The 19,736-nt window shown below is 38.2% G+C and overlaps 1 protein-coding gene across 3 annotated transcripts in view; it reads left to right on the forward strand.

The window, feature by feature from the left end:
• Positions 1-19,736, forward strand: part of KBTBD12 (kelch repeat and BTB domain containing 12) — a 100,125-nt gene that overhangs the window by 67,171 nt on the left and 13,218 nt on the right. For all 3 annotated transcript variants that reach the window (XM_070936912.1, XM_070936913.1, XM_070936911.1), the window contains one exon: positions 8,379-8,576. In XM_070936912.1, coding sequence (XP_070793013.1) covers positions 8,379-8,576 — 198 coding nt within the window. The remainder of the gene's footprint in view (positions 1-8,378; positions 8,577-19,736) is intronic.

A 19,736-nucleotide genomic window follows, 5' to 3' on the forward strand; every position in this document is an offset into this window, starting at 1 on the left:
TCTCCATCTCATAGTTTTTTTTTCAACCCAGCAAAAATACTTAAGTACTTTCAGAGTATCATAGAATGTAAAGTTTGAAAGATACTATACAGATCATCAGGTGAATCTGCCTGCTCAGTAAAATTATCCATTACAACTGTATTCCTAACAGATGGCCATCTAGCCTCTCTTTAAAAACCTCCAATGAAGGAGACTCCATCATCTCCTGAGGCAATCTTTCTATGGTTGAACAGCTCTTACTGTTAGGAAAGGTCTACCCAGTATTCTGCCAAAATCTAGTTTTTTTATTATACTGTAAAATCCCTACAGTATTTTCTTTGGTAAAAAAATCTTAACAATTCTGTTCTCTTCTACACAATAGCCATTCAGATTTATTCTTATTTATTTTTCATATTTCTGTACTACCCAGATATTTGAAGACAGATATCACTTCTTCCCACAGTCTTCTTTTTTCTGGGCTAATCATACTAGCTCCTTCAAACATTGTTCCTAAAAAAAAAAATCAGCTTCTTCTTAGCTTGGTTGCTGTTTTCTGGGCCTCCTCCAGTTTGTCAATATCCTTCCTATATTAAATGACCAGTACTGGATTTAATTTCCTAGGTGTGACCACATAGTACAGAGGAATGTTGACTTCTCTTGATCTTGATTACATTTGCCTGGTTCATGTTCAGCTTGTGATTGATCAAGACCCCCTTTTCATGTACCGCTGCCCAATATGCTTTTTTATTCTATATCAGTGTCTTTGATTTTTCTTACTTAAATGCATTAGTCTTTGTTGAAATTAATTTTGCTGGTTTCTGCCATCATTCTGCATTGTTTGTTACTCCCTTTATTATTTATCTGCAAAGTTGACATCCAAGTCATTTATAAATTTGTTGAACACTAAATGACCTTGAATGGAGCCCTAAAATATACGACCTAATTGTGTTTTAACATATTCCACATGTTATTATCAAAAAGCCCTCTTATATAATAAAAAAGCACTGATTTGAGACTAGTTCTCCTAACTCCTAGTACACCAGCACTATATTGTATCATGTTCCTCTCTCACATGGAAGTAAAAAGGAAAATATAAGAATATTGAAGTCATACTTGAACCTCTGTATGTATATGTGTGTGCAGTATGCTTGTTTACAGGGACCCAAAAGCACAAATCAGATCTCTTGGATGATATTTTGCATCTGTCAATTCTTAAAGAAAGTTAAGTGCCATTGCTGATAGACTAGGATTATAGTCCAGGTGTGCGTTTGTGTGATTGCTAAACTTTATTATTAAAACCAAATTACATTTTGAGTAAGCTTTGCACATGCAAAGCAATTATCCAGCTTCTGTCCCTGACCTCTAGATTATGATTATATGCAGATATATTCACTGACAAAGCCATGAACAATGTCTGGAACTGAAAAAAATGGAGCTTTATGATTATACTCTAAATCAATCAACACAAAACAATCAGTGGAATAAGCTGGATAAACTAGACTATTTATTTATTTATTGTGTATATATCAGTGGTGGGTTGCCCCCGGTTCGCATTGGTTCTATAGAACCGGTAGTAAAACAGGCGGGAGGTTCTGCCTAAGCTATCAGCTCACCAGATTGAAGTTTGGTGGCTTGAAGTTCTTCACAAAACAAATAAACAAGTCTTTTCTATAACTTTTTGGGACATATATGTTCTACTCTCAATGTTATATAATACTATCATTAAAATAAACACCTATTACCCATAATTTGATTTCATAATTATGTACTTATTACCCATCTCATTTAAATAATTTTGCAAACTCTTAGAATTCATTGCATTATTAGAGTTCAGAGAAAGCTATTAAAAATCAGAAAACATTGCATTGAAGAGGCAGCTCCAGCACAAATCATCACAATTAAAAAGCAAAGATGCATAAGAAAACAGTTTCTTTACCTATTATGTAAGTTTCTCAGGAGGATGGGTAGAATATGGATATATAAATGAGAATATTTGTATGAGGGTTTTAAATTAAAACTGAAGATCACCATATGCTGTTGAACTTAATTAAAGAATAAATCTATTTTTAATTGTAAATGTGCAATAGTTCTTACTGAGAGAAAATAAGTTGATTCTGAAAAGTGAGTCTGTATTTTCTCTGAATCTACAGTATGCACACTATTTATTTGCTAGGCCTCTTTCTGCTTACAATATTTGCAGACAATGATGAATAACCTTCTGCTTTGTTTTCACCCAAAATGTGTGATCTACTAAATAGAAACACATTTGACGACCTGTTGATTTTCTGGCCTTGCTGAAGCCAACTGAGAACTTGTCTGTCAATTAACATTTAAAACTGACCACTGATCATTGTCAGCTCTTGGTTGGCTCTTTGCATATTTTTTTCTAGTAATATAGATACAAGAGCTTCTGGGTCATGTACAGCATGATTTAAAGATTTCAAATTATCTACGTAATTTATAGGAAAAAAATGTGTCAGAGTTCTACAATCTGATCTCGAACACATTGTGAAATTAGACTTAATTCGACATTTTCTAGGCCTGTGTTATGAAAATCATCCCACCTTATATAAACATGGCATCTCATGAAAGTGCACAAATCTTTATTCAAATTTCCTCGTAAGCCTGAAAAACATGCAGATGATTTAAGAGTTCCATTAACTTAATATGTATAACTCTAATTGGCATGATGGCCTGTGAGAAAATGGCTACTGTGTGGATGAGACTATTGATAAAATGTACTTCTGTGGGAGAACAATACCTCCACCAAGTAACTTGCACAAGCAACTGAGTACCAGAAAAGAGGCAGAATCTCATCCTGAGAACACAATAACACAACAAAGGTAGAATCTGAATCTGAGAACATAAAGCTACTCATGGGATCCTGTTGTTTCTTTCAATAAATCACTTCACATGCACACCCTGTCCCCCATCTTTCTCCCTTCTCCCTTTCCTTTTTTCATATTAATTTGTATTATAGTTATAAGGATAAAAAACTAATGCAAATTAAAGAAATAAAAAAGTAATAAAATAAAATAAAAAGTGCAGAAATAGAAATAAAAGTATATAGTAAAAAAGTAATTAAAAAAGAAAAAAGATATGTAAAAATGATTTCTCCCTTTATCAAAATAAACAGTTTTGGAACTTATCACATTTGTTTAATATTGTAATAAAAATAAAAAATCTCTCTCTCCCATATTCATTCATTCTATATCATCTATCTATCTATCTATCTATCTATCTATCTATCTATCTATCTATCAAATTTTAAAGCCTCACCATTTGGTCCTAATTAGCAAAAGTCCATTAAGACTTACCAGCAATTACAACATTTATATTTTAACCTAAACCAAGTAAATGTCCATTTTATTTATCTGTAAATTAATTGTCATTGTCTCCTTGTAGGGAGCCTTTGTATGAAGCATTTGGGGGTGATCCCAGGTTGATCTCTTTATACAGAGAGGAATATTGATGAGTCCCCAACTCCTTGTTCTACTTTGGTCTTTGGCTCTGATAAACATGGAGCTTTTCTTCAGTCCTCCATTCCTTTCCCGGAAGTCTTTCGCTTCTCCTTTTCCCATCATCACTTTCCCAACATTCCCAACCTACTGTCATTCTCCATCTTCCACTGTCCACTCACATCCCCTGCAAACTTTTTAATTGCTTTTGGGGAAGGGGAATGTTAAGTGGCTCAGATGTAATGCAGAGACATTTTAAATAAATAACTGAAGTTGCTTTGGATTGAAAAATGTTTCTCAGCTAAACAAATAAAAATTGGGTACAGAACACTATGACAGGGAAATCAAGTAGAATCTATGAAGATAGAGATCTCAGTCTTGCACCACAAAGAAATGACTGTGTTGGCATTGTCTTCCTGTCCTCCAAAAAACAAATCTTAAAACAAAGTTGAATCAATGCATGAATAATTGCATGAATAATTGTGCAAAAATATATGAACTTACCTATTGTGGGATCAAAATCCAGGAATATATTTTTGGAATCTGAATGGGTATGTGGAAAGGATGGATCACTAAAGTTTTGAAAGGGAAAAGCTTTATAGCAGATTCTGTCCTGGAGAAATTTGTAGGTACCTATGAGAATCTGGATGCCTTATGAGACATTCTACTCCAAACAAGGCACAACATAAGTTTAACTAAGGTACCCCTGGGATGCTAAACCAATCAATGTCAAGACACACAACTAAGGCCTCTCAGTACATTTATAATTGGTAGAGTTTCCTTTTGTCAAGAGAATTATAACGAGGATGCCAATTAGCATTTACTGAACTGCTGAAACAATTCAGAAATATTGTTATGTCAGATTTAGTGTGGAGTTGTCAAATGACACAACTTTCATTATCTCAGGACATGCACAGAGAATCCGGAAACATACATTCCGAAGCATGGTTAAATTGCTTGTATTAGCAGAGGAAAGGCTGTAGGTCAATGGTACAGCTATGCATATAAATGCTTAGTGCAGAACTGTGTACCCACATTTACAAAGGTCACTTTCTAGTGTCTCACACACACACATACACATTAAAGATCTTGGGTTAGGAAGAGCTTCTAAATGCAAGGGCTTTAACCCAAATCAACGCCGCCGCCCTCCGCCCCCCAGTGGTGGGTTTCAACAATTTTTACCATCAATTCTGTGGGTGTGGCTTGGTGGGTGTGGCATGGCTTGGTGGGCGTAGCTTGGTGGACGTGGCAGGGGAAGGATACTATAAAATCTCCATTCCCTCCCCACTCCAGGGGAAGGTTACTGCAATCCCCATTTCCTCCCAATCAGCTGGGACTTGGGAGGCAAAGAATAGATGGGGGCAGGGCCAGTCAGAATTTTTACTACCGGTTCTCTGAACTACTCAAAATGTCCGCTACCGGTTCTCCAGAACTGATCAGAACCTGCTGAAACCCACCTCTGCTGCCACCCTAGAAATCCCTGCCTACTACTGTGGATTCTTCCATATACAGTCTGTAATACAAGTAATCCTCAACTTACAACAGTTCATTTAGTGACTGTTAGAAGTTACAATGGCACTGAAAAAGTGACTTATAACCATTTTTCACACTTATGACCATTGCAGCAACCCCAAGATCATGTGATCAAAATTCAGATGCTTGGCAACTGCCTCATATTTATGAAGGTTGCAGTGTCCCAGGGTCATACGATCAACTTTTGCAACCTTCTGACAAGCAAAGTTAATGGGGAAGTTGGATTCATTTAACAACCATGTTACTAACTTAATAACTGCTGGGATTCACTTAACAACTGTGGCAAGAAAGGTCGTAAAATGGGGCAAAATTCTGTATATCGATGAATATATAGTATGTATGTATGTATGTATTTTTAAATGAGGGAAACATTAAAAAAAATCAGGGCAAGCCGAAAGCCTGTTGGATACAAAGAAGAATTTTTACAACACATAGTCATCAGCCCCTGGCCTAAAAATCTGATTTAAATAATTAGATAGGTAGACTTGATCTTAGCTTTATCATATTTTGGTGTTCCGAGAGTCATAAGGGCCAGCTAGAGAAAATAAAATATAAAGGTCATTAAGTAAAATAAAATTTAAAAATGTAATAGCATCATACTTTATTTGAGTCCTACAGTATACTGTAATAATTTTCACAAATAGTTCTCTAGTTCTCTGATAAATAGGTCCTATACTATAATAGCTCTCATTCGCAAAGAATTGAAGGGCTTGGCAATATCCTTCAATCTTGGATTTTAAACTTGTTTAAACTTTCCAGCTAAATGGACTGGGCTTGCACATGTATCAAAAGTATAACTTCTACGATTCCCAGCAACCTGAGCTGCAATCTGAGCATGTCTGGAAGGAGCAAAGTTAGGGAAGGTTATGAGGCACAAACCATGGCCATGAATATATCCATTCCTCTTTCAAACGTGGAGTCTCTAGAATGGCATTTTAAATATCAAAGTGCCTGAGGAACTTCTAGAGCCTGTCAGATTCTCTATTTTACCTGTTATACACTACTTGTCTTTTAAAGAAAACTATCATGTATTTTTAATTAATAAAAAAGTAGCATATTTTAATACAAAAAAAACCCAAAGTTTAAAAAAAAATAACTGTGGGATTGGCAAAGACTATACTTCAACATTTTCTTTAGATGTTTGTCCAACTGCCGCAAAAAAACAAAATAAAAATAATTGGGATGGTTGGGTGATATGGAGGGTGGGAGGCTTAAAATGGGTGACCAGGAACAACTTTAATATTTTACCAATTATTTTCCTTTAATTCTCCATATCTAATATAGCTGCCATTTTGTGATAGCTATGATAATCTAACCACAGGAATTAAGACATCATCCAATTGCACAGTATTTATAACTTTAGATTCCTATACTGTACATACTTCAAATTGAATATCATTATAATCTGTGAGCATCAGTTCCGGTGAATTATTTGAAAGATCAGAGCCTGCGACTGGCCCAAAGTAACAGAATCAGTTAAAAGTTTTGCTGCTGGTTCTGATTACAGTACATAAACATTTATCCTTATTTCATTATATGAACATTTGCAAAGGATTTATCAGAAATTTCATTTCTTGTGCATTTCTGGGTAACCAAGTAGCAAGTTTTACACATGGCTTCCATCAAAATGAGAATTTTATAGATGGAGAAGTATTATAATCCAAGTCCAAATAATGTTTCATCAAGCATTTTGTTAGACCAAATGCTCACACAGATAATTCCCATTTGACATAAATGCATTTTTTGTGCAAATATTCCACGAAATACATTTCCTTCCATCCTAACTCAAATCTGTCTGTGTTTTGATATGGGAGATGAATTCTGTACCCCAGCAGCAAATATGAAAAAAGTGTTTCGTAAGCTAGTTAAAACTATTGCTGCTGAGGATTTTACTATACATACACATGTTTTTCAAGGATATTGTTTTAATCTCAAGATTCTTTCCAAGTCCTGCTCTTTCCAATAGAAGAAGTCATAAGTTAGCTCATCCATTACAATGAATGTGACACCCATTCTTCCAACTAGGTCAGGGATTCCCAACCTGATGTCCCCGAACCCCCAGGGGGTGCAAGATGGAATTTAGGGGTGTGACAAAAAATGGCTTGTTTCCCTTAATGATAAGTCGCAACTCACAATTACTATGTTTGTAGGCGGTGTGAACATTAATTACATTTACTAGGGATTGAAATGTATCTGTAAAAAAACTAGATAAGGTATATGCTCATTTTCTTTTCCAAATTAACTCTCTATCTAAAACTAGGATATTCTGGAAAGGGTTATGTGCAACTTTTCCTGAGAAAAATACAAAAATGTTTGTATTCGTCCTTGGATGTGATTTCAAAGTACATAATCCTATGAAATTCTTCTATAGAATTGTGGGAATTCATATATGACCCAAGTACATAGCGTAACCATCTAGGTCCCTCTATTGATGTTAGGAGAGTTTAATAATGTATAACCATTAAGGTTCTTTTCCCCTTTTTATCCCAGGAGGCAGTTCTAAGTTATCATCTGAGCAGCTTGGATGAATGTTTTAAGTACACCCTAAAAAATTGTTTATTTCTGTTGTTTTCTAAAGAAACTTCTTGCTTTAGCTGCAGTTGTCAAAGGATTGTAGGAAGTTTCTGACAGGGAAGCAGTGAGTTCTTTTGTTCTTATGTTTAATTAACAATTTTGAAAAACAAATTCTGTGTGTATGTGTGTGTGACAAATGTCCTTTTATTTTTTGCCCCATGGCATGAGAATCACATCCTCCAATTCACGTCTGTTCTGCAGATATCATATTTTACAAGATAAAACCACATTATTCTGTATCTGTGAAAATGAGAGAGATAACACGTTCATTGTTTTTATATGACAATGAGGAGGAATGCGATCCTGATAAATGGATTCCTCAGAGTCTGCATTTCCCAGAAATTAAATATTCAAAGAGATTTTTCAATTTTTTCCATTTTATTTTCCATCATTTTGTGATTCTAGTTTATTTATTTATTAATCTTGAATACCTTAGAGCAGAGGTGTCAAACTTGCGGTATCATGCTGTCGTCATGTGATGTATGGTGACTTTTTCCCCCTTTGCTAAACTGAGGTGGGTGTGGCCAGAGCTTGACGCATCCAGCCTGCAGGCCGCAAGTTTGACACCCCTGCTTTAGAGAGTCTTCTGCTTTGGAATACAAATTTAGAATGTTTTTCTAAGGGGAAGGGGATTTTTTTCCAATATGCACGATTATTCCTTCCTCATAGAATATTGGATTATTTCTTTTTGCAAAACATTGCAAAACAGCAAAAAACATTGAAGCAGTGACATTGGAGAGAAAAAGATAACTTAGCTCCCAGAAAGTGAGAAGACTCATTCTGATGAGCCATTTTTATTCTCTTTGGAATCTCTCTTTCTCTCTCCCTCTGCAGGTGGAATTGGCTGCCTTGAGCGTGACAGAGGACAAGCACGGCAATGTCTTGATGTCGTGGAGATCTATAACCCTGATGGGAACTATTGGCGAGAAGGACCACCTATGCCTTACCCTCTTCTTTCCCTAAGAACCAACTCTACCTGTGCTGGTGCTGTGGAAGGAAAACTCTATGTCTGCGGAGGATTTCGTGGAACAGGTCTGGAGAAATCCAAAGACAATGTTGTTATGTTTGCAATGTGCTTCAAAAATCACTGTAAATATCACTATCCTAACTTAAATTGCATCCCATCCCTATTTGAATTTTTGTATCTATCTATCTATCCATCCATCCATCCATCCATCCATCCATCCATCCATCCATCTATCTATCTATCTATCTATCTATCTATCTATCTATCTACCCTGTTTTCCCCAAAATAAGACATCCCCGATAATAAGCCCAATCGGGCTCTTGAGCGCATGGCAATAAAGGCCAAGCGCTTATTTCAGGGTTATCTATCAGGGGTATCTATCTATCTATCTATCTACCTATCTATCTATCTATCTATCTATCTATCTATCATCATTTTGACAAAAAACTTAGTTTTATAGGACCTCTACCTCTACTTGTCCTATGTGATAGTAACTGAGAATATCTCAAATTTATATCAGTTTACTGAAAAAGTTCAAAGTCTCATACATTTCTGGAAATAGATCCTTATAATCATATAGCAATTATGATTAAACAACTTTGACCATGATATAAATTCTTCGGTATGCTTATTGTCTCAGTCCCTTTAATTTATTATCTACATTTACAATTCCACTTTTCCTTCAGAGAATTTTTTGCATCGTATATGGTTTTCTTCCCCCCCCCTTAATTTTATCATCAGAACAATGTCATAGGTTAGACTAACATTATGGAAAAAGTTAATTAAAAAGCTTTATGTGGGGTTAGGGATATCGCCAATATCAGTGCTACTTTATAATCTGTGTACCAATTGCCAGGCACAAGCCACAAGATCCACATGTGCTGAGTTGAAGCTAGCTACTTTATTATAGTCTTCCTATAATACAGGAATCTTCCCTGACTGCTTGTTTTTTCTTGGAAACAGATAGATAATACTCCATGAAGCTTGGGTGGGTGGGGGGATGACTCACTTCTGAATCTCTTGCAAAGATTCAGAATCTTTGTAAAGAATCTCTACACAAAGTTTCAAGGCTAATTCCTTGCTTGAGTCCTCCTCCCTTCCTGGTTGGGTATTTCCCAACTTCAATTTTCTTTATCACAAATAACAGTTTTCTTTGCATATATGTACAAACAACTGCAGAATTGGATGTAAATTTGCTCATGAAATAGGACAGCATTCATGTTTTCAGAGATAGGACAACATTATGTCAGGGAATTGCACAGCCGGTGTCCAAATGGAGTCAGAGACACTGATACAAATTTGTAGTGTTATATAAATAAATATATTTTACATTTATATTTATGGCAAACAAGTTAGTCAGGCACATCACTTCATCATGAGGTAAATCGTCAGGTAAATCACAGAACACCATACAGGGCACACAGAAGAAAAAGGTGGGGGAAAAGAAAACTCCCCCTTCTCATCCAGCAACCAATCATAACGTAGATTGCTTCATGCAGGAGCCCACACTCTCCAACCAATCAATTACAACTGTGTGATCTGACCCATTATACACTTTATTTTTCCAGCTATTACATTAAATATCTTAACACGTTAATGATCACTTAAGGGCAATATATTCCTATTTCTCTAAATCTTAGTCCATAGTCCTCCACGGAAAGCTTTTCCCATCAAACAACAAACAATATGGAGCAATCAGCCCACTATTTTGCATTTTCAGAGTCACAGCAGCAACAATAGAACCAATTATTGTCCTTACTTTACTAAAGCAGCAGTATATTTGTATTTGATGCTTACTTTAAAAAAATCGAGCAGTTTCAGGTGTTAGTGTCAACATTATAGTTCTAGATGTTTGGGGTACGGACCATGTTATTGATACATGTTCATTTATAATGACAATTGATATCAGAAAAAGGCAGTCAAGAAGAGGTTTCAAACAGTCAAGATGGCAGCCAATTTATTTATTTATTTATTTATTTATTTATTTATTTATTTATTTATTTATTTATTTATTAAATTTTTATACCGCCCCCTCTCCCGAAGGACTCGGGGCGGTGAACAGCCAAGATTAAAGAACATATAATATAAACATTAAAATACATTTAAAAGAAAAATTAAATCCAAAATGGCTCCCCAATTTAAAACGCCTTACCCATAACCCTATAATTAAAACAAATTTAAAATTTCCACATTTAAAAGGGGGAAGATTTAGGCCAGGCCGGCTTGATGAAATAGAAGAGTCTTAAGCACGCGGCGGAATGTGTGCAGATCCGGGATCCTCCGTATCTCCGGGGGAAGCTCGTTCCAGATCGTAGGTGCCCCCACAGAGAAGGCTCTCCCCCTAGGGGCCGAGAGCCGACATTGTTTGGCCGACGGCACCTGGAGGAGCCCCTCTCTATGGGAGCGTACTGGCCGGTGGGAGGCTATTGGTGGTAGCAGGCGGTCCCGTAAATAACCAGGTCCTAAGCCATGGAGCGCTTTAAAGGTGATAACCAGAAACTTGAAGCGCACCCGGAAGACCACCGGGAGCCAGTGCAGCTCGCGCAGGAGAGGTGTTACATGGGAACTCCACGTCGCTCCCATAACCACCCACGCGGCCACACTCTGCGCCAGTTGGAGTCTCCGAGTGCACCTCAAGGGGAGCCCCCAGCATTGCAATAGTCCAGCCGAGAGGTAACGAGGGCATGAGTGACTGTGTGTAGGGAGTCCCAATCTAGAAAGGGACGCAACTGGCGGATCAGGCGAACCTGATGAAAAATCCTCCCGGTCACGGCCGTCAAATGCTCTTCTAAAGACAGCCGTGAATCCAGGAGGACGCCCAAGTTGCGAGCCCTATCCGTGGGGGCCAATGATTCGCCCCCAATAGTTAGCGATGGCACCAGCTGACTATATCGGGACGTCGGAAACCACAGCCACTCAGTCTTGGATGGGTTGAGCCTGAGCCTGTTCCTCCCCATCCAGATCCGTACGGCCTCCAGGCACTGGGACATCACTTCAAGGGCATCGTTGGGGTGGTCCGGGGTGGAGATTTACAGCTGGGTGTCGTCAGCGTACTGATGGTACTTCACCCCGAAACCACGGATGATCTCACCCAGCGGCTTTACATAAATGTTGAACAAAAGGGGTGAGAGGACCGATCCCTGCGGCACCCCACATATAAGGGGCCTTGGGGTCGACCTCTGCCCCCCTGTCAACACAGTCTGCGACTGGTCAGAGAGAAAGGAGGAGAACCACCTTAGTACGGTGCCTCCCAACCCCAACTCTTCCAACTGGTGCAGCATGATACTATGGTCGATGGTATCAAAAGCCGCTGAGAGATCTAACAGGACCAGGACAGAGGAGCAACCCCTGTCCCGAGCCCTCCAGAGATCATCAACCAACGCGACCAATGCCGTTTCCGTGCTGTACCCAGGCCTGAAACCTGACTGGAATGGATCCAGATATGACGCTTCATCCAGGTACCGGGGAAGCTGTCCCGCAACCACACTCTCAACAACCTTCGCTACAAAACGAAGGTTGGAGACTGGATGATAATTAGCCAATATTGCTGGGTCCAGGGAAGGCTTCTTGAGGAGGGCCCTCACCACCGCCTCCTTAAGGGCGGCGGGGAAGACACCCTCACCCAGTGAAGCATTTATAATCCCCTGGAGCCAGCCTCGCGTCACCTCCCGGGAAGCCAGCACTAACCAGGAGGGACACGGGTCCAACAAACATGTGGTCGCATTCAATCTACCCAGAATCCTGTCCACGTCATCTGGGGTCACAGGATCAAACTCATCCCAGATAACAGTCTCAAGACCTGCCTCCGTCATCCCTGCTGGATCTACCCAGTCAGAGTCCAGGCCTTCCCGAATCTGAGTGATTTTGTCATGCAGATACTGAACAAAATCCTCGACTCTTCCCTCCAAGGGGTCCTCCCGCACTTTCTGGTGGAGCAGGGAGCGGGTCACCCTAAACAGGGCGGCCGGGGCGATTATCTGATGACGCAATAAGAGCAGCAAAATGAGCACATTTTGCTGCTTTTATCGCCACTAGATAATTCCTAATATGAGATGTTACCAGTGTCCAGTCCGATTCAGAAAGACTAGCCCTCCAACTACTCTCTAGGCGTCTTTTCTGGCGCTTCATCTCCCTCAGCTCCTCGGTGAACCAAGGAGCCAGGCGAGATCGGCGCCGGTCAGAGGCCGCAAAGGCACGACTCGATCCAGAGCTCCAGTGGCCACCCTATCCCGGAACCTCCGGAATTGGCCCAAGCTCTGTCTGGAACCTATCAGGTTCCATCAGGCGCCTGGGGCGGTACCATCTTATTGGTTCCGCCTCCCTGCGGCGGGGTGCCACGGTTCGAAGGTCAAGGTGAAGGAGAGAGTGATCCGATCATGACAAGGGCTCGATGACTATATCCCCTATCTCAAGATCACTCAACCACTGTCCAGAGACAAAAACCAGGTCCAGTGTGTTTCCCCCTGTGTGCGTATCAAAGCTTAGTACCTGAAGTCCATGGAGAAAAAGGAGAGTGACTTTGATCATGTGGCTGCCATATCAACTTTTTTGACATGCCCTTAATAGAAATCTCTGGAAGGTAAATTGTCTTGCACCAACAAGTTTCAGGTTAGGTTAGACGATTTGGTCACAAACGCTTTAAATTTTACATATTTTCTTCAGCAATGATTCCTGCTATCCTATATGTCATCTGAATTTCACATCATTTAGACATTTATTGTACAGTCCTGGATTCTGGTTAATGTTGTGTCCAAACTGGCTACTTCGACAGGCTAGTGTTTTTGCTTTCCCACCAAACTTCCCCACTGTTCCTGAGAAATTACCCAGTGTCCAAGGGAATGTAACAAAAATCGGTGCTCCACCAGTATTCTGTTCTTACTGTTCTTGTTGCTGCATTTGGTTTTTTCTTAGCGAGGGGTGAAAAAGGATTATAGTGCATTAGAGCAAAAATGCTACCTCCAAAACCCAGTGAGCAAGACGAAAAATGGGATTAAAGCACAGCAATGCCTTCCTTCACTACAGGGCACGATCTAAGGATCTGAGAGACAGACAAAGTAAGAGATTCCCTGTGGAAAACTATCTGCCTCACAGCCCTACAACAAGAATCACAATATTGTTTTTGTGACATTGACTGTGCACCAAAACTTAGTTGCTATAGATATCCATGAGGTTGAGAGCATCATGGTGATTTAGGAATGTGGCCCATAGCTCAGATTGGCATAACTCAAATGTGTGCGAAGGGCCTGTTTTCCAGTTACCTGAAAGAGTTTTTCCTCTGGAAAAAAGAATACTTTAAAGTAAGAAAATAAACTCTCCAAATGTACTACTGAAAGTTATTGAAGGAACTCTTGAATTCCTTATTGATTTCTCCATTCTGCAGTCAGCTTTCACTTCTGCACCCGTCTTTTCATTTCTGGAATATCTCCTTTGAAGGACATCCTTCATGAAAACATTCCTTCAGTCTGTAAATTACATGTTGTTCTTGGAAAATTTGTAGACTATAAATACATAGCTTTCACAAATGTCCATAGGATTTCAGTAAAACTAAAATCAGTGGTTTGCAGGGGGAAAATGCAGAGCTATTACAATTTCCCATTCCTTTTCTTCGCCTACTCACCTATGTTCTAAATGATCACTAGAAGTCTTATTAGTAAACAATATTGCACTATTACAGTAGATAGTTTTCAACCCCTTTCCAACTCTGGGAAGATAGTGAAGGTGATTCCAAAGTAGAAAAGTTACTTACTTCGTTTATATGCTGCACATTCCAAAAGATTGGTCATCTGAAACATATTGACTCTTTTCTTTCTTGTTTTCTCCATCAGCGTTTGATTTTATTTAAATCTGTGATACCAGCATAAAAGTATTGCAATCTGTTGCACTTAATGTACACAGTGCAGTAATAAATTGACTAGTATCTGAATTAGTGCTGGATGCGTCTGAGGACCACAATATTTGCATGAACGTACAAGATTCATTAGGTGTTTGCACTGCAGAGTCACCAAAACAGGGCCAAAGTCCTTGACTGTTGCTTCCCAGTTTATTTAGTTAGAGTTTAATAAAACAGCCTACAATTCAAAGTAACTTACAACTGATGAGATTAAAATCAAATTCAGAAAAGATCTTAATACACATCATAAGATATATTAATAGAGCAGACTTGACTCAACAGTCAACTATTGCAGGGCAGACTAAATAAAAACATTTTGCCTGCCAGGAATGCTAGATAGCAGAGAGGGAAATAGTTTTGAGTCCCCTTGGCTGTTAGCTCCAAACTGCGAAAGGATGTTTCAAAAAGTCACGGGACCTTTTTTTCAAATTTCCTCAAATATTCCTTCAGTGCTGATAAGATCAAGATCCAGACAATTATACAGCCTGGAAAAGTTGGCTTCTCAAATAAGAATCCCAAATAGTATGAGGATATATATAGAACCAGGATTCTGAATCATGTATTTTAACAGACCAGTAGCCACTGGAATTATTTTGACAAAGAGATCATGTGATTTCTATAATTACTCCTGATTGCTAGACTGACTTGGCCACCAACATTCTGGGGCAGCCGAAGTGTCTAAATCCAAAATCAGTTTACTGAGAATATGTTAAAACATTCCAAGCATGTGTCAGTATGATTAAAATGACTATTTCCATTAAGAGGCATATGTAATGTACCAGCAAGGCAAAAACATTCCTGCTCCCTGCTGAGATATGCTCACGGATGGATTCAGAAGAGCCGTAACTGGCAAGTTGAGAGATGGTGTAACCCATTCAGCACAGACCGAATTCATTTCCTACTCTGCCTTTGGGCTATTCAGAAATACATTAATTTATTTGCCTGTGTGTCTGATTTAGAGGAGGATTGTCCTGGACTGCACACATGGAGAACTGCATGAAAATATAATCCATTATTTGAGATAGAATCATAGAGTTGGAAGATATCTTGAATAACATCTAGCCCAATCTTCCTGAGCAGCACAGGATCCAGTAAACATCTCTGACAGCTGCCAATCCAGCCTGTGATTAAATACCTCTAGAAAAGAGAATTCACTATTTCATGTGCTAGTCCATTCCGCACGGCTTGCACTATCAGGCAATTCCTCCAGATTTCTAATCTGAAGTTGCTTCCTCATAATTTTAACAATTGGTTCTGGTCCAGTCCCCTGGCAATGTAGAATAAGTCCATTTCTTCTCCTGGGATAACCCTTCAGATTTTTGTTGACTGCTATTATATCTCCCCTCAGGTTTTTTTTTCCTGTAGGCTAAACATACCCTAATCCTTTAACTGTCCTTCACATGGCTTGGTTTCCAGATTCCTTACAATCTTGGTAGTACTTCTCTGAACTTGTTCCAATTTGCTACTGTTGTACTAGAACTCTGGGGCTCAGATCTGGATCCAGTACTCCAAATGGGATCTCCCTGGGACAGAGTATCGTGAAACAATTATATCCCATAATCTGGATTCAATGCATCTATTAATGTGCCCCAAGAAAGCACTTGACTTTTTAGCAGCTGCATCACACTGTTAGGACATGTGGCTGACAAATATATTCAGATCCCTCCTGCCAAGCCAGATCTTCCCCATCCTATACAAATACCTTATAGGTTTCCTATCCAATACAGTACTGAATATTTTTTCCTCTACATTAAATGTTATTCATTTTAGCTCAAGCTTCCCTATATCCTTTTGAATCTTCTATTATCTAACATTTTATCCAGCCTCCTAGCTTTATGTTATCTGAAGATTATCTAAAAATTCCCTTAACTCCCTCCTCCAATCATTGATTTAAAAAAAATGTTGAATAGTTCAAGGAACAAGAAGGAGCCTTCTGTAACTCTACTCAATATTTGCCTCTAAGCTAAAGTAGAGCCGTTAATGAGCACTCTTTACATGTACTTTTTCAGTCCACTGTAAGTCTAACTGACATACTTTACCATTTTATTAGGGAGAATACCATGAAAAGCTCTGTCAAAAATTTTTTGAAGTCCGGGTATGCTATCTTTACAGCATTCCCCTGACCTGCTGAGCTAAATACTATTACAAAAGAAGAAGATCAGCTTAGTATGGCATCGTTTGTATGTGACAAATCCACACTGGGTCCTGTCAATTGTAACATGCCTATCCAAGTACTCACAAACATGCTGCTTGATAATCTGTTCAAGGACATTACCCAGTATATATGTCAAACTGAGAGATCTAAAGTTTTCCCAGTCTTCCTCCTTCCCCTTTTTGAACATTTGCTCTCCTTAGTCTTCTGGAGCATCATTGATTTTCTAACCTGTGGCACGTATCTTCTTAGTAGATACTGAAGATGCTGAATTGTTTACATGCAACAAAAGCAGAGTTGCTAGGAAAAAAAAGACTTGTCTAAAATCTTTAGCATTCTTTAAATGTTATTTAGAAGAATGACAACAGATAAACCTGACACCAGAAGGGACAGCCATGCCCAAAGTCACCCTGAAATGGACAAGACACCCTTCTGTGATCTTTTCCCGTCCCCTTGTCTCTTCTCCAACCTGGTCACCTCTTTGCTTTAAATAAGAGAAAAGCATAATCAATTTTATACCTCTTTCAGCTATTGATGAAGCTTTAGCTGAAGAGGAGAAGCACTACATTTAACTCTGGGGAAATTAAGGACTACTTAAGTATCTTTCATGGACTGGAGGTGAGATAAGCCAATGTCATGGAAACATGGCTAAAAAAAATATGGGCACATTTGTGTTGTGATTTGGTGCAAATCAGGAAAGATTGTAGATGAAATCAAATCCTCCAATAATTTTGCAATTAAAAAAGCTATTAGTTCTTCCATCATAAACAACTCTATCTTTTTGCTCTGAGGTGTAAAAAAAGCTAGCCTAGGGAGTTATAGATATTATAGATTCTGTGATTCTAGTTCTTTCACTCACTCCTTAGATGGGGGGGTGTCAAACTCACGTCATCATGGTGGCATTACGTGACGCATCGTGACTCCCACCCCCCCGCTAACCCAGGTGTGGACGCATCTGATCCGCAGGCCATGAATTTGACATCCCTGCCTTAGATGAAGTAGATTTTAGTTCAGGTTTAGTTCCTGGATAAAGTATATTTATTCATTCTTATTGTGCCACATATTCTTTGCAACACCTCTGACAAATCCTAGTTGACATTTGATTGACTGCCTCTGCCTGCACTGAATCAGGCAACAGAACAAACATACTAACCTGTCAATAACAACAAACAATATCAGTATTGTTTCCAGTTATTGGGCTTCTGTAATTGTCTTGTTGCTGTGGTGATAGGTGGCAATTCATTCCATAAATGTCATGCAGGAATAAATGTTACCCATTAGCATTACAACAATACAACCCTAGTAGCCCATTAGATCCAAAAAGGGCAATGCAGAAACAGTGTAGTTATTATACCCCAGAGGCAGCTCCCCCATCAAAGACAGAAGGTAAGGAAAGGAAGCCATAAAAACACAATCTAAACTTATACACTTGTTTTCATTGCCAGACTCAGAAAAACAAAGTAACAATAGTTACAGATTAAATCTCTAATTTCCATCAGGATTCCATCAGAGTCATCATCCTCTTAAAATCAGGTACTTGCTTCTAGCTCAGCTCTCAATCTAAGACCAACAAAGAATTTAATATACCAACAGACCTCTTTACCCTATTACTCCTTTATAGACAGGAGGACTTTCAAAATTTACTGGAAAATATCCTTCAACTATATCAACAGACAGAGGAAATGAATATTTTCAGAACATTAATGAAAACAAGGAAGCTTCAGCGCATTATCCAATGGAGATATATACAGTTGGAAATCTGTATTAGCAGGAAATATTTTCTGCTTTGCCTGTAAGCTTTCATTTATCCATGGATATGCAAAGTATTTTTTTTCAGACTGGAATAAATATGAACAAAATGTCAAGAAGCATGAAAAAAGAAAATACCCAACACCAAAAGAGCATGACTTTTTACAGAAGAATGATGCATGTACAGTACAATAAATGAATGTACTGAGAGCCAGAAATCAAATACTGGAAAGATGTATTGAAGCATATTATTGCCATTTTAAATTTTGTTGCAGAAACATAGTGAACAGTGAAAGCCAGACAGCAAGCATTCTCTGGTGATTACCAGATCATCTCCATTGGAACACTGGACTGGATTGCTCAGTTTAATCCTTTCCTTGAGTAGCACCTGAAAGAATATGGAGATAAAGGAAAGGGCCAAGTTTCATATTGTTTTTTCACAGTTCTATAATGATAGAACTGTGTTTAATTATAGAACTATAATTAAACCCACGGCAAATGAAGTTGGTATGAAAATCACTTAAAAGCTTAAAGAAGCAAAACATTTTGCTTTTCATTGTTCAATTTACACCAGCTTTTTTCCACTTTTTTGCTACTACCCCAGTGGAGGTTTTGGTGATTTTTTTTGTTTTGTTTTGTGCCTCTTGACTGGCATATGAGAAAGGATGGTGTGAAATTGTCATCAAAATTTTCCAAAACTATGAACTTGACATCAAGAATTGCACAGATTTAAATTTAAATTAATTTTATTATTCCCTTTAGCCAGCAAATAACTACAAGGATTCTCTCTAGGCAGTTTCAGAGTTGCAAATTCACATTAAAAGAATGAACAATGGAACTGTTTGCGGGTTTTTTTGCTGGCTTTTCTTTGAACCTGTCTGGGCAAAATAATGTGAACAATAGCAATTAAATTGTGCCAGTTATTTTAAGTTTTATATATTTGACCTAATTTTCTATTCACCATCTACCCACAGTATTGCAAAAGAATATTGGACACTGGTTCAAAAATCCCAAAGGTCATTTTTAAAACCTTTGAAAACAAGATTTATACTTATTTATATTTATATAAATTATTTATACTTATTTATACTTATTCCTGTTATCTCATACATGTTTGATAAAGGAAAGAAAGAAAGAAAGAAAAGAAAAGAAAAGAAAAAAGAAAACAAAACAAAACAAAACAAAAGAAAACAAAACAAAACAAAACAAAACAAAACAAAACAAAACAAAAGAAAAGAAAACAAAAGAAAACAAAAGAAAACAAAAGAAAAGAAAAGAAAAGAAATATGGCCTGGTAGAGAAAATGCCATACAAGCAATGTGAAAGACTAAATTAAAATGAAGAGTAATTCTAAAGTGAAAGAGTTGGTAAAAAGCAAATATTTTGCTGGTGAAAGAAAATCAGGTATATATATAAATAGTGAAAGCAAGAGAG

Source organism: Pituophis catenifer, unplaced genomic scaffold (genome assembly GCF_029215685.1).
Source record: "Pituophis catenifer annectens isolate HBS135680 unplaced genomic scaffold, rPitCat1.0.hap2 SCAF_2, whole genome shotgun sequence".
Lineage (NCBI taxonomy): Eukaryota > Metazoa > Chordata > Lepidosauria > Squamata > Colubridae > Pituophis > Pituophis catenifer.